Raw genomic sequence first — 12353 nt, 5'->3', positions numbered from 1 at the left:
ACCTCCCAATGAGCTGCTGGCAGGTTTTGCTTGCAGAGACAACAGTGGGGCCAACACTTCCGTAAAACATCTGAAGTTCCTTGATGGTGTCTGTGCCATCCTCAAACTTCACACTCATCCCAGCATTGACAATGGCAAAGGCGTTCTCCTGACGCTGGGCTATCCGGAGTCCTGACACAAAGTGCCACTAGAAACAGAAAAACAATGTGTAGTGCTTACCTTCACTGTCTGATGTATAGCAACAATGACATTGGTATTGATAATGAAAAAGATCTAAGTTCTCACACAGGCGTGGTTTTGGGGTATAGAGCTGACTGTGGAGTATATACTGCCCATGTGCTTTGTATCTATTGTTATGTATTACATTATATATTACATTATGTATTATGTTATGTGTTAATATTTAATCCTCATAACAACTCTGCTCGTGTCCAGTTTCCTGATGAGGAAACTGAGAGGCTCAGTCACCTGCACAAGGTCACACAGGAAGTGGCAGTGCCGGCTCTGGGGTCTATATTCATCTACCCTCCACTGTGAATCCATGTGTGGCCTTGGGCAGGGGACTTAAACTGTTCCAGTTTTAATTTTCTTTAAAACAGTAAGGTTTAATTTGATCAGATGGCACCTTGGTGACTGCTGAGAGGGTTGAGCGGAAGATGAGGAGGTGGGGTGCCTCTCACAATGAACTTCCTCACTTCCACCTGTAGCAGTGTTAGTTTGGTGTTCTATGTAAATCTCATTTGGATAAAGTATTCTACTGTAGAAAAAACCTTGGAAACCACAGGACAAATGGTCTCCAAAGTGCTTGCCAAGTTTAAATCTGTCATTCTAGGTTGAGTTTCATTACTAGCTTGAAACATTGGAGCCACAAAGTGTGAAAGCCTCTTTGCGTGGCCAGCGTCTTGGTAGGGGGCAGGGGAGAGATTAGACCCTACCATCATTGAGCCTGACAAGGAGCAAGCATTTTTGATCTAGAAAGCAAGGTGATAAAGAAGTGTTTGGGAGACACTGGTTGTTCCTGCTGTACCGCACTGACTGGTGGGGACTTGCCTCTCATCCCTCATCACCTTCCCTTGCCTGAACTACTGCATTAGCCTCCTAAATGGCCATTCGGCTTTTAGGCTATCCTCCAACCAACTTATCCTCTCTCTTTCCGGTGATCAGTATTTCTAAAAAGTTACTTTCATTAAGATTGGATCTTCTTTAAAGCCTTCCGAGGTGGCTGTTTGCTAGGACCCATACAGACTCCTTAATAGAGCAATAGATATGCTTGGTGACGGAGCCCCAACCTCCCTTCCAGACTCATCTCACAGGTTGCTCCACACAACCTGCCCGGCCATCTGGCCTTCAGTCTGCCATGCCCCCCAGCCCCCATCCCCGTGAGACTATTAACTCTTTGACTATTTCTTTTATAAAATAAAAAAAAAAAATTGAACAATTATGTGGCAGCCTGGATGGGAGGGGAATTTGGGGGAGAATGGATATATGTTTACGTATGGCTAAGTCCCTTTACTGTTCACCTGAAACTATCATAACATTGTTAATTGGTTATACGCCAGTACAAAACTAAAAAAATATTTTAAATTGAATGAAAATCCTGGAAAGACCACCCCTTTCTCTACACTGATCTATGCTGATCTCAACTGCCTTCCTTCTTGGTTAACACTACCAGGGCAGGGCTCTCCCCATCACCAGAACTACCTCAATTCTCTGTCCACTCATTTCCTGTCTGAGATTAGTCTTTTCCTATTTCAAGCCCTTCCTCATAGATGTAGAGACCTTTAAAGACTGAACGCTGTGTCTTGTAGTCTTTGGAGTTTAGCACTGCGCCAGGCACGTAAAGTAGTAGGTAGTCAATAAATCGAAAATTGTACTTAAAATATCTGGTTAATAAATATCTGGTTGACTTGGTAGTACATTTATGGTAATGAACTTTCAGTTTGCCAGAAACTTGCTGTATTCAACAGACTATATAGTTTTACTTAATCTTGGCTAAGTTGCATCTTTGTCTGAAACTCCCAATTCAACTCTTCACACAAAGGGCTCTCCTTTTTACAGGGCGAATGTTCCCTGCAGGCAGAGAGGTAAGGCTCATGGAAATATTTTCATTTCTTTTAAAATCAAAAGGAAAAATGAATATAATGATAATGAATATATAACACTGAAGGCAGCCTGGATCATATTTATCTTTATACTGACACAGTTATATATATTTTCTACTTTATCTTTTATGGAGGAAAGGACTGACAGAAGGCAAAGAACACAGGGCCTCTGAGTTCATACTGTAGCTCTGATAAGAAAGCAAATCCGATGGTCACCTGGGAAAGCACCCCTCCTGTGAGCAGCCCCAAAGGCGCCCTGCAACAGCTGGTTGGAAAGGAGAGGACACCTCTCCCTTGGAAGCCCACATGTGGCCCTCTGCTCAGGGCGAAGCTGGGCTTCCCTGGGGTGGGCAGTGGGTCAGGGAGCCCTTACCTGGGTAGAGTGCGGAATATACACAGATAACACAGTCTCTTCTGACTTGAGGTTGGCTTCAGGTGACTTCTCAAGGAAACGGCCATCTAAAGGAATCTGCCGTTTTCCTTCTGTTAGAGAAAATGATTGGGATGAAGTTATCAAATTGGAGAGCATGCCCAAAGGGACAGATGTGACGCACTGGTGGACAGAGAGAGCGCATCTGGAAGCCAGGGATGTGGGTTCTTCGTCCAGCTCCCAGGCTAGGTTGGCTGAGGCAGGTCCTGGAACCTCGGGCTTCTGGTTTCTCATGCATAATGGCAGGGTTGGACCCAGTACACTAACATGTCCTTTCTTGTTCTTATTGCCCATTATACACCCCTCACAACATCTGGGCTTTGAAGGACTTTAAAGCTATTTGGAAACTACCTAGTACAAAGTGAAAGTGAAGTCACTCAGTCGGGGTCGCAAAGAGTAGGACCTAGTACAAAGGAGGTTCACAAATGGGTGAAGGGTACACTGGTTACAGCGTATTTCATAGATGGGAAAACGAGGCCCTGAGTCAAGAAAGGATAGACGGCCTGTCCAAAGAGATAGAGATGGGATGAATGGTAGGGGTGGGATGCCTGATATATACTTTTTCCCCCTTAAACAGTTTACCATACTCTCTCTTTTGCTCCACCACAGTTTTAAAAATCTGATTTTAACAAAAGAGAAGGTATTTTATATCAATAGACCTGTGAATAACACACGTTTGTCTTTATTTTTATTTCTTTAAGTTTAAATCATTTTCCCTTGGCAAAGTTTAAGCTATCTGTGACTAAAGAGAGAAGTAATGAGTAATATGCCCCACAAATTTAATTTTGTTTAAAATGAAAAGTGCTATAAGTAAAAATTTCACCTTTATGAAACTGTGAAATAAAATATGCCATAAAACTTTAAAATCACATATATTCTCCTCATTAAGTTTTTCTTTATCTGCCTTGATAGCACAATTTGGACTATGCATAAATACAGCCAACTAGTTCAGAAAAACTGTCGGGTGCAGTAACTTATGTGATCTACAAGATATAGAACATATGGAAAACAAGGTGATTGATCTCATTTCATCCTTATGTTTGAGGTAATGTAGATACAACCAGATATATTTGGTGAGTCTAAGTGAGATATATCTGGTTCCTTGCTCATAGCTTGCAAAGAAGCTACGTAACTGATGTGATAATTATAAAATCAAATGCCTAAAGCTTGGTCTCTTACCTTTAGATATCAGATTGATGGTAGCATTTCCTGCTGCTAAAATGGGGTTCAGGTCAGAATAGTTAGGCCTGCTCACCACATGCCCGCCTAAAGTCTAGATTAAAAAGAAAAGATGGCATTTTTAAAGCTACACTCAGTCATTTGAAAAATAAGGAATTATGTATACAGGGATCTTGTGTAAGCTTTAAAAATTCTCTTCTTTGTTTCAGAGAAAGATCTGGCAAACTTGAAGGGGTGCGGCTAAATATAGTCAGACAACACAGTGTGCAAGATTCCCACCCCTCTGATGCCAATTCAAACTTATAGCTTGAGGAAATATTGCTTTTCCATGTGCCATGAGGAAAAAAACCTCTTTCAGAACTGACCCTAGCACGTGTCCAATAACATGGCGAAGTGAGGAGACTGGAGCCTGAGGAAACTCTAAATTCAGATGTGTGCTGCGCTGCTGTCAATACAATCTCATTGTCCCAAAACCGTCTCTAAAGCTGCTCTGACACAGTCTTATCTCATATGACACTAGAGCACATACCGCCATGTTCCTAATCTGGGCTCCAGCAAGTGTTCTCAGGTGCTTCAGGAGAGCATGGTAGGTCTTGGTCTTCTCCTTTGGTTGTTCAGAAACAATAAAATGTAAGGCATCATTCAACTGGGCCAGGCTGTATCCTGCGCCTATCGTCACCCCTGAAAGTAAGACATGGAATTTAAACTTAAAGTGGAAGGTAACAAGATGCATGGGCTGCTTGGAAACACTCTTTCAAATATATCTTCTCTTTTCATATAAACTTAGAAGGACAGAAACAAAGATAAAGATATTTTGGCAATTTGCTTTATTCTTAAATATTCAGTACAAAAGATTTTTCTCATTCATGTGCACAGTTATATCCACCTTACATTTTAGGACACCTCAACCATAGATGACACCACCCTTATGGCAGAAAGTGAAGAAGAACTAAAGAGTCTCTTGATGAAAGTGAAAGTGGAGAGTGAAAAAGTTAGCTTAAAGCTCAACATTCAGAAAACGAAGATCATGGCATCTGGTCCCATCACTTCATGGGAAATAGATGGTGAAACAGTGGGAACAGTGGCTGACTTTATTTTTCTGGGCTTGAAAATCACTGCAGATGGTGACTGCAGCCGTGAAATTAAAAGACACTTACTCCTTGAAAGGAAAGTTATGACCACCCTAGATAGCATATTGAAAAGCAGAGACATTTCTTTGTCAACAAAGGTCCTTCTAGTCAAGGCTATGGTTTTTCCAGTAGTCATATATGGATGTGAGAGTTGGACTATAAAGGAAGCTAAGTGCTGAAGAATTGATAAATTGATGCTTTTGAACTGTGGTGTTGGAGAAGACTCTTGAGACTCCCTTGGACTGCAAGGAGATCCAACTAGTCCATCCTAAAGGAGATCAGTCCTGGGTGTTCATTGGAAGGACTGATGTTGAAGCTGAAACTCCAATACTTTGGCCACCCGATGTGAAGAGCTGACTCATTTGAAAATACCCCGATGCTGGGAAAGATTGAAGGCAGGAGGAGAAGGGGACGACAGAAGGTGAGATGGTTGGATGGCATCACCGACTCAGTGGACATGGGTTTAGGTAGTCTCTGGGAGCTGGTGATGGACAGGGAGGCCTGGCATGCAGTGGTTCATGGGGTTGCAAAGAGTTGGACACGACTGAGTGACTGAACTGAACTGATGGTTTATATCCATTCACATGATGAGTTTGGGTAGTAGACAGCGGTACACGTGTCTCAGATAGCCTTATTTGGTGCACGATGAAGAAGGAATACTTGACTTGGAGTAAGAAGACTTAGGATCTAGTCCTGACTTGACCAGGTGTGTGATGTTCAGCAGTTACTTAAGCCTTTTGATCCTGTATGTTCTTTAGGAGAATGGGGATTTCAAGACTACCTGCTGTGTCTACCTCCCAGGGTTGTAATGAGGATCAAAACAAATAAGAGATGTGAGAACCCTTAGTAAATTGTGAAGACTGTAAAAATAATTAAGGTTGTTGTTTACAGTTAAATTTTCAAATCTTATGGCCCAGATCTTTTCTCTTTTGGATGAGTGTGCACATATATAGGATATGCCTCAAGCAAATTTGTGAATCAGAGAGTAATATCAGGCAAGAACCTTTCCTACTGGCCAAATAATGTCTTAAGTCTTCTTATTCAGTCACTCTCTCTCTACTTGGCTGAGCTGTGTGCCATCCTCCTGCCATCACGGCTTCCATGACAATGTAGTCCATGGTGACACAGCCGGGTGGGCAGTTTGATAAAGCTCATAGAAGACTCACATAGATGCTCAATAAATATTTCTGAAAGAGTAAATGAGGTCAGCTATTCTATGAAGATCTCAAATTAGTCCAGTTTTTGTAATTGATTAACAGCCCACTAGCAGCCAATGGTTACATCTTATGTGAAAAAAAAAAAGGTACGTACCATCATCTGTGCTATTGACGAAATATAGTTCTTGAAGCCCAAGTGGAGATATAAAAACTGGATGGAATTCATCTCTGAATTTAATACTCGGTCCTTAAGGAGAAAAACATGTAAAGCAATTAGAAAAGAAAGACAGTGGATACTAATATATGTGGCTTGCTGATAATTCACAGTGAAAATTACACGGCAACTCATTTGCAAAAGAAAACAACACAACATTCTAAAGGATCATAGGCACTCACTAATAAAAGTGAATTGCATTTATGCAGAGTTGTAAAAGAGACAATGTTTGAGTTATCCCCAATCTAGACTAAGAAAAACATGTCCCTAGACCACCTACCCACTGCAGTGTTCCCCATGATGATGGGGGCTTCAGGGAACCTGGTTTTCAGCTCCAGAAGGTCATTCAAGTTTACAGGAGTGATCCAGGTGGTCCTCTTCCCTCGGAACGTCAGCCTTCTTTTGTTCGGGTCTTCTGCCATTCTCTATAGGGAAGCAAAGCCAATAGACTTCCAAGTAATGCCCTGGGTGTCTAAGTAGCCTGCTGATCATTTTAGCTTTTTGAGACAACCTAACTTCTAGGTATCAGGAGAAGGTGGCCTTGTTTGAGGCTATCTAGATTGAGAAGATCTGTATTAGCACCACTGAATAACTCTCATAGTGGGTGTCTGTGCATCAACAGCTGCATATAGAACAGAGCAGACTCTACATTTGTGAAGCGACTACACAGAGAGGAGGCAGCATGGCGGCTTGAAGGTATCTTAGCCTGGAATTAAAGGGCTAGGCTTCTTGCTCTAATTCTGCCGTAATGGTGACTCACAGGGGCCCCTCCTTTGGAGATTAGATTCTTTGGAGATTAGATTCTTCAGTAGGACAGAAATTGCTTATTAGCAATATTATCCTTGGGGAAAAAATCCCTTAAATCATTCATCTGGTAGGTATAAGTGGATACTTTTACACCTTTGTATGTATATATAATATTAAAATACATATCAAATATACTAATATATTTAAAATATCTATCTTTATCTACAGCTACAAATAATCCTTAAATACGAGGTGTGTCCAGGTTCTCATGCTCTGAGGGGTGTGTATGTGAGGCAGGCGGGGACCTGGGACCTTTTGCTGGAGTGCTCTAATGCTTGCACCTGGATCTCTCCTTGAGTAACAAAATACAAGGAAACTGTATGGGGCAAAAGCAACTATGTGCATGCGCAACTGAGGCAAATTCTGAACAAATAATACAAAGAGACCAAAAAACCCAGCTGCCGCTTTTAAAGAGCCCAGAGAAAAAGCAGGGTACTGCTCACACCCCCCTGCACACGACATCACCTAAGGGGTGGGCAAACCATTTAAGCCATCCCTTCAGGTTGACCCCTGGACACACCCCTACCTTCACCCCATATAAGGAACAAGCTCACCCCCTAACTCAGGGAGCAAGCAAGCAGAGAGCGGACCTGTTGTGTGTTTTGACTCCCCCATGCTGCAGCAGGGGCCCTAGTAAAGGTTTACCTGAATTTCTCGTCTGGCCTCTGATAGATTTCTACTGATTAAGGAGGCCATGAACCCTGGTTGGAAACACAGGGACTGAAGCCTTCTGAGAAGCCAGTAGAATCATGGTCCTCAGTTCATGCTCTCTCCAGGACAGAGCCATGGAATAGAATGATGGGCATACGACACTATTTGTGTTATTCTCTCTTTCTCCCCACTGAGTTGAGAACACAGAGGTTAAGAGTAGCAATAATGAAACTCCATTATAATAAGTATCATCTGATTTTTACTTTACTAGTTTTATAAAATGCCTTTGACGCATCTCACTGTGTAGCTGTGTGATCTTGGTTAAGTCACCTACACTCTCTGAGCTCAGGACCTTCAGTGGAGGGGTAGACCCAAGCACCCCTGTGGTCCTGGCAGCACCGCTTTCCTAAGCTGTCTGTTTTATACTATTCACAGTGGAGCTGAACATGTTTCTAAAAATGGGTTATTGTGTTGGACACACTCCCAACTTTTAGGATCTAAAACTCAGTAGTCCCATAGTGTAAGGCAAAATGCTTAAACCACATCATGTTATAAGACAACAAAAAGTAAAGTATCTTACTATCAGTTCAGGAGGGAATATAGGTTCCTGGGTTGGATCGAAGGGCTGGAATTCATCTTCGTTGTACAGTTTGGTACACATCTCAACAAAACAAAACACAAATGGAACTTCAGAGATGCTGAGAGATGTATAGGAGTCTCTCAGTGTGAAACTTCAGAGTCAGAGCCTGCATCTGACATTCTGTATATAAAATAGAAGCGCCAGAGCCACAGGGCAGCCCTAGCAGAATTCTTCCCACCCTCAGAGGACACTGATGGTTTCCCTGGCAGATCTGCTGGGCCCTGCTTCCTCTTTTGGTGTCAGGAACGGGATTTGAAGCTTCTGTCTGGGTCTCAGGTATCACTGGCAGGTGTGTACTTGCCATAGGCATGAAGATGTGTCCCTGCTTTCATCCCTTGTAGTGCTTATTGGGGGCTGACAGAGCGGGTAAGCCCAGATTAAGGCACAGAAGTTTGTAGTGCTTCTGAAGGGAAATAGTCTTCTGTAGTGACTAGCCTCATGAAAGTCTATGCACGTGTGCTGTCCGACTCTGTGTGACCCCATAGACTGTAGCCCACCAGGTTCCTCTGTCTGGAATTTTCTAGGCAAGAATACTGGAGTCAGTTGCCATTTCCTCCTCCAGGGGATCTTCCTGACCCAGGGACTGAACCCACATCTCTTACATTTCCTGAATTGCAGGTGGATTCTTTTACCACTGTGCCACCTGGGAAGCCCCTCATGAAAGTCATGGGCTTGCTAATCTGGGGGGCTTTTCAAGGCTGTTTATGCCTTGAATTCACTAACTTTACATTTTATTCACTGAAAAGAATAGAATAATAAATTTGGATTGATGTGGGCATTTTTCAGTCAATTCCAACTTAAGGAGAATAATAGATACTTACTTTTTCCTGTCCACTTGTGAAAGACTTCTCTTCTTTATCCATGCAGCATTTTCCTGATCCTTTCATTTGACAAACAGTTGATGCCTTAGGAAGTAATGCAGTTTATAACAAATCCATTGGTTGATTTTTAAACACCAACCTGAGCACCCGGCAGTGCCCAGGCCCCAGAGGAGCTATGGAAGAAGTAACAGAACCCATCCTGGCCCTCAGTGAAGCGAAAGTCACTCAGTTGCGTCTGACTCTTTGTGAACCTATGGACTATAGTCCACGGAATTCTCCAGGCCAGAAAGAATATGGGAGTGGGTAGCTCTTTCTTTCTTCAGTGGATCTTCTCAACCCAGGAATTGAACCCAGGTCTTCCACATTGCAGGCAGATTCTTTACCAGCTGAGCCACCAGGGAAGCCCAAGAATACTGGAGTAGGTAGCCTATCCCTTCTCCAGGGGATCTTCCCAACCCAGGAATTGAACTGGGGCCTCCTACATTCTAGGCAGATTCTTTACCAGTTTAGCTACCAGGGAAGCTCACGGACTCTGTAATGGGGCGGGACAGAGTATAAGCTATTCCATCACTGAAGGATCAGGGAAAATGCAGGGACTGTGCAACTATGTTCCTGCTGCTACTGCTGCTAACTCGCTTTAATCGTGTCTGACTCTGTGCGACCCCATAGACGGCAGCCCACCAGGCTCCCCTGTCCCTGGGATTCTCCAAGCAAGAACACTGGAGTGGGTTGCTGCTAGGGTTTTTATAAACGGTTCTGCTTGAGTTTCAGGGGAAGATGAAGGCGGTTAGAGGAAGGTGGGTCAGTCAGCTAAGGCTTCCTATTGGAAGTGAGGTCAAAGGAGTATAGTCACAAGGTGGTAATTAGACAAACAGCTGGCTTTTCATCAGAAGAGTGATGCATGTGTAATTTTTAATGAAGTTCTGGGAGGAGATGATGCATGTGTATTTTTTAAGTCCTGGGAGGACAAACTGCCTTTAAGATGTCCTGTATACAAATATAAATAGACTGAAAAACCTGAAAAACCTTTGAATGCTTTTGGAACTATTCCAAAGTATTTGGAGAACACAAGCCCCAAAACATCTTGCCGTAATTTTCAGGACATTTCATGTAGACCCAAAGTAGTGTTTTTGGCCTGACTTCACTGGTCAGTTCCTGCAAGTCTCAGACAAATCATCATTCCTGTTTGCCGTTTTCACATGCAGACACAGCCTAAGGGTCTGTGGTGGTCTGGAGACCTATGGTTTGGCTTCATACGTGGAATCAAAGAGACCTGGGTTCTAGTTCCTGCTTTCACACATACTAGCTGGATTGAGTTTGTTAAATTAGGAAAATAAAACCCGTCCCAAAAGGTTTGTCAGGTTTAAATATGTGGCAGGTGTGCACAGCATCTGGCACACAGGAAGCACTGCAGGAATGGTGGTGGGTATTTTCACTCATAAGGTAACAGTCCAGAGTTAAGAAGGGGTTTGGACTTTGCGACAACATCATGCATGATAAAGGGACCAACTAGTGGCTGAATGTGGGGACCCTGAGTGAGTGCGACAAAATATGTCTACCTTTGTATGTATTTTGCCTCCAGGAAAAGAGTAGTAGATTGAATCGTATGAAATTGCTGTTCTTATGAGTCAAAATGGCCACACATATAGCACAACATAAAACATATCTTGCTACTGCTGCTGCTGCAGCTAAGTCGCTTCAGTCGTGTCCAACTCTGTGCGACCCCATAGACGGCAGCCCATCAGGCTCCCCCGTCCCTGGGATTCTCCAGGCAAGAACACTGGAGTGGGTTGCCATTTCCTTCTCCAATTCATGAAAGTGAAAAGTGAAAGTGAAGTCACTCAGTCATGTCCGACTCTTACTCAGGATTTAAAATAAACTAGCCTGTAGTTTGGAAATCTTTTTGAAATTCTTTGTTTCTGGTCTAAACAAAGATTTCTTTCAGACGTTTTAGTATTCGGAATGAACTTTCAGCCTTTGAGTTGGTTTTGGTCAATCAAAATTATATAAAAATAATTTTTACCATAAAAATGGGTGATGAAAAACACAACTGAATACTTGTCATGATGAGGTCTAGTCTTGATATTTCACTTTATGAAAACTAGATCTATCTCAAGACATCACCCCCCTCCAGGCCATATACTAAATCATTCTTTTGCAACTTCCTTCAACCTATTTGATTCCTTGATCTCTCAGTTTGGAAGCTGATTTGGATTTCTTTCTCACTGCCTCCTTTATCATCTAGAGGTTATGATTTTGGCAATCCTCTTCCTGAAAGTTATCATTTTGGGCCCATATCTACTACACTGGTTTACGTCCTCATTCCCTCATGCATGGGATAGTGCATTAGTCCACACCCTCATCCCCATCCTCTCTTTCCAGGCTTATTCTTCTTATAGACAGGTGCCAAGAATTTTGAAATATTGTTCTTGTATGACTTCTAGCTTGAGAATAAACAATGACTATATAGTAGGCATCAGCTTTGAGCCTAAATTCCTTAGTGCTTCAGCCACATCGATTTCTTAGTTGAACTTTGGACATCCTTTCTTTTTTCTACTTCCGTACATTTTCTTACTGGAAATTTTCTAACAGCCTCTCTTTACCCATCCATTAACATCACTTCCTTTAAGACCTGGCTCATAACTCTCCTTCTCCAATAGGTCTCCTCTGTGTCTTCCCTCCCCACTCATTGATTCTGTTTAATCCGTATTCCTCTGAAGTTTATTTACAAGGTAGAGAGGCTATGCTGTTGTGCTGTGCTGTGCTCAGTCATGTCTGACTCTTTGTGACTCAATGGACTATAGCACACCAGGCTCTTCTGTCCATGGGATTTTCCTGACAAGAACACTGAGTTAGTAGCCATTTTTCTACTCCAGGGGGTCTTCCCAGCCTAGGGATGGAGCCCAAGTCTCCTAAATCTCCTGCATTGGTAGGCAGATGCTTTTCCACTGTGCCACCTGGGAAGCTTGCTAGAGAGGATATATTGAGCTTTTAATATCTTGCTTTTCAACTACGTGTTTATTGTTTTTTAATCTATATATTTCATTTTCTTCTATAGGCTTTGCAATTCTTGAAGTCATGGACCACATACTTCTAAAGACAGTGCCTAATTTAGGGCTGTAAACAAGATAGATATTAAAGACATATTTTTAAAAACAACAATAGTGGCATTTAACAACTTTTAGTGGACAGAAAGCACAACATTTTAGAGATAACTGAATG

The 12353-nt window shown here is 42.5% G+C and overlaps 1 protein-coding gene across 1 annotated transcript in view; it reads right to left on the bottom strand.

The window, feature by feature from the left end:
- Positions 1-12353, bottom strand: part of LOC138432850 (aldehyde oxidase 4-like) — a 66439-nt gene that overhangs the window by 37541 nt on the left and 16545 nt on the right. The window contains exons 7-14 of the mRNA XM_069574481.1: positions 9132-9215; positions 8251-8331; positions 6493-6637; positions 6153-6245; positions 4241-4392; positions 3712-3805; positions 2476-2585; positions 3-187 (exon numbers count right to left, since the gene is read on the bottom strand). Coding sequence (XP_069430582.1) covers positions 3-187; positions 2476-2585; positions 3712-3805; positions 4241-4392; positions 6153-6245; positions 6493-6637; positions 8251-8331; positions 9132-9215 — 944 coding nt within the window. The remainder of the gene's footprint in view (positions 1-2; positions 188-2475; positions 2586-3711; positions 3806-4240; positions 4393-6152; positions 6246-6492; positions 6638-8250; positions 8332-9131; positions 9216-12353) is intronic.

This window comes from Ovis canadensis, chromosome 2 (genome assembly GCF_042477335.2).
Source record: "Ovis canadensis isolate MfBH-ARS-UI-01 breed Bighorn chromosome 2, ARS-UI_OviCan_v2, whole genome shotgun sequence".
NCBI lineage: Eukaryota > Metazoa > Chordata > Mammalia > Artiodactyla > Bovidae > Ovis > Ovis canadensis.
The sequence above is the reverse complement of the archived record's forward strand: the minus strand, read 5'-3'. Positions and strand labels throughout refer to the sequence as shown.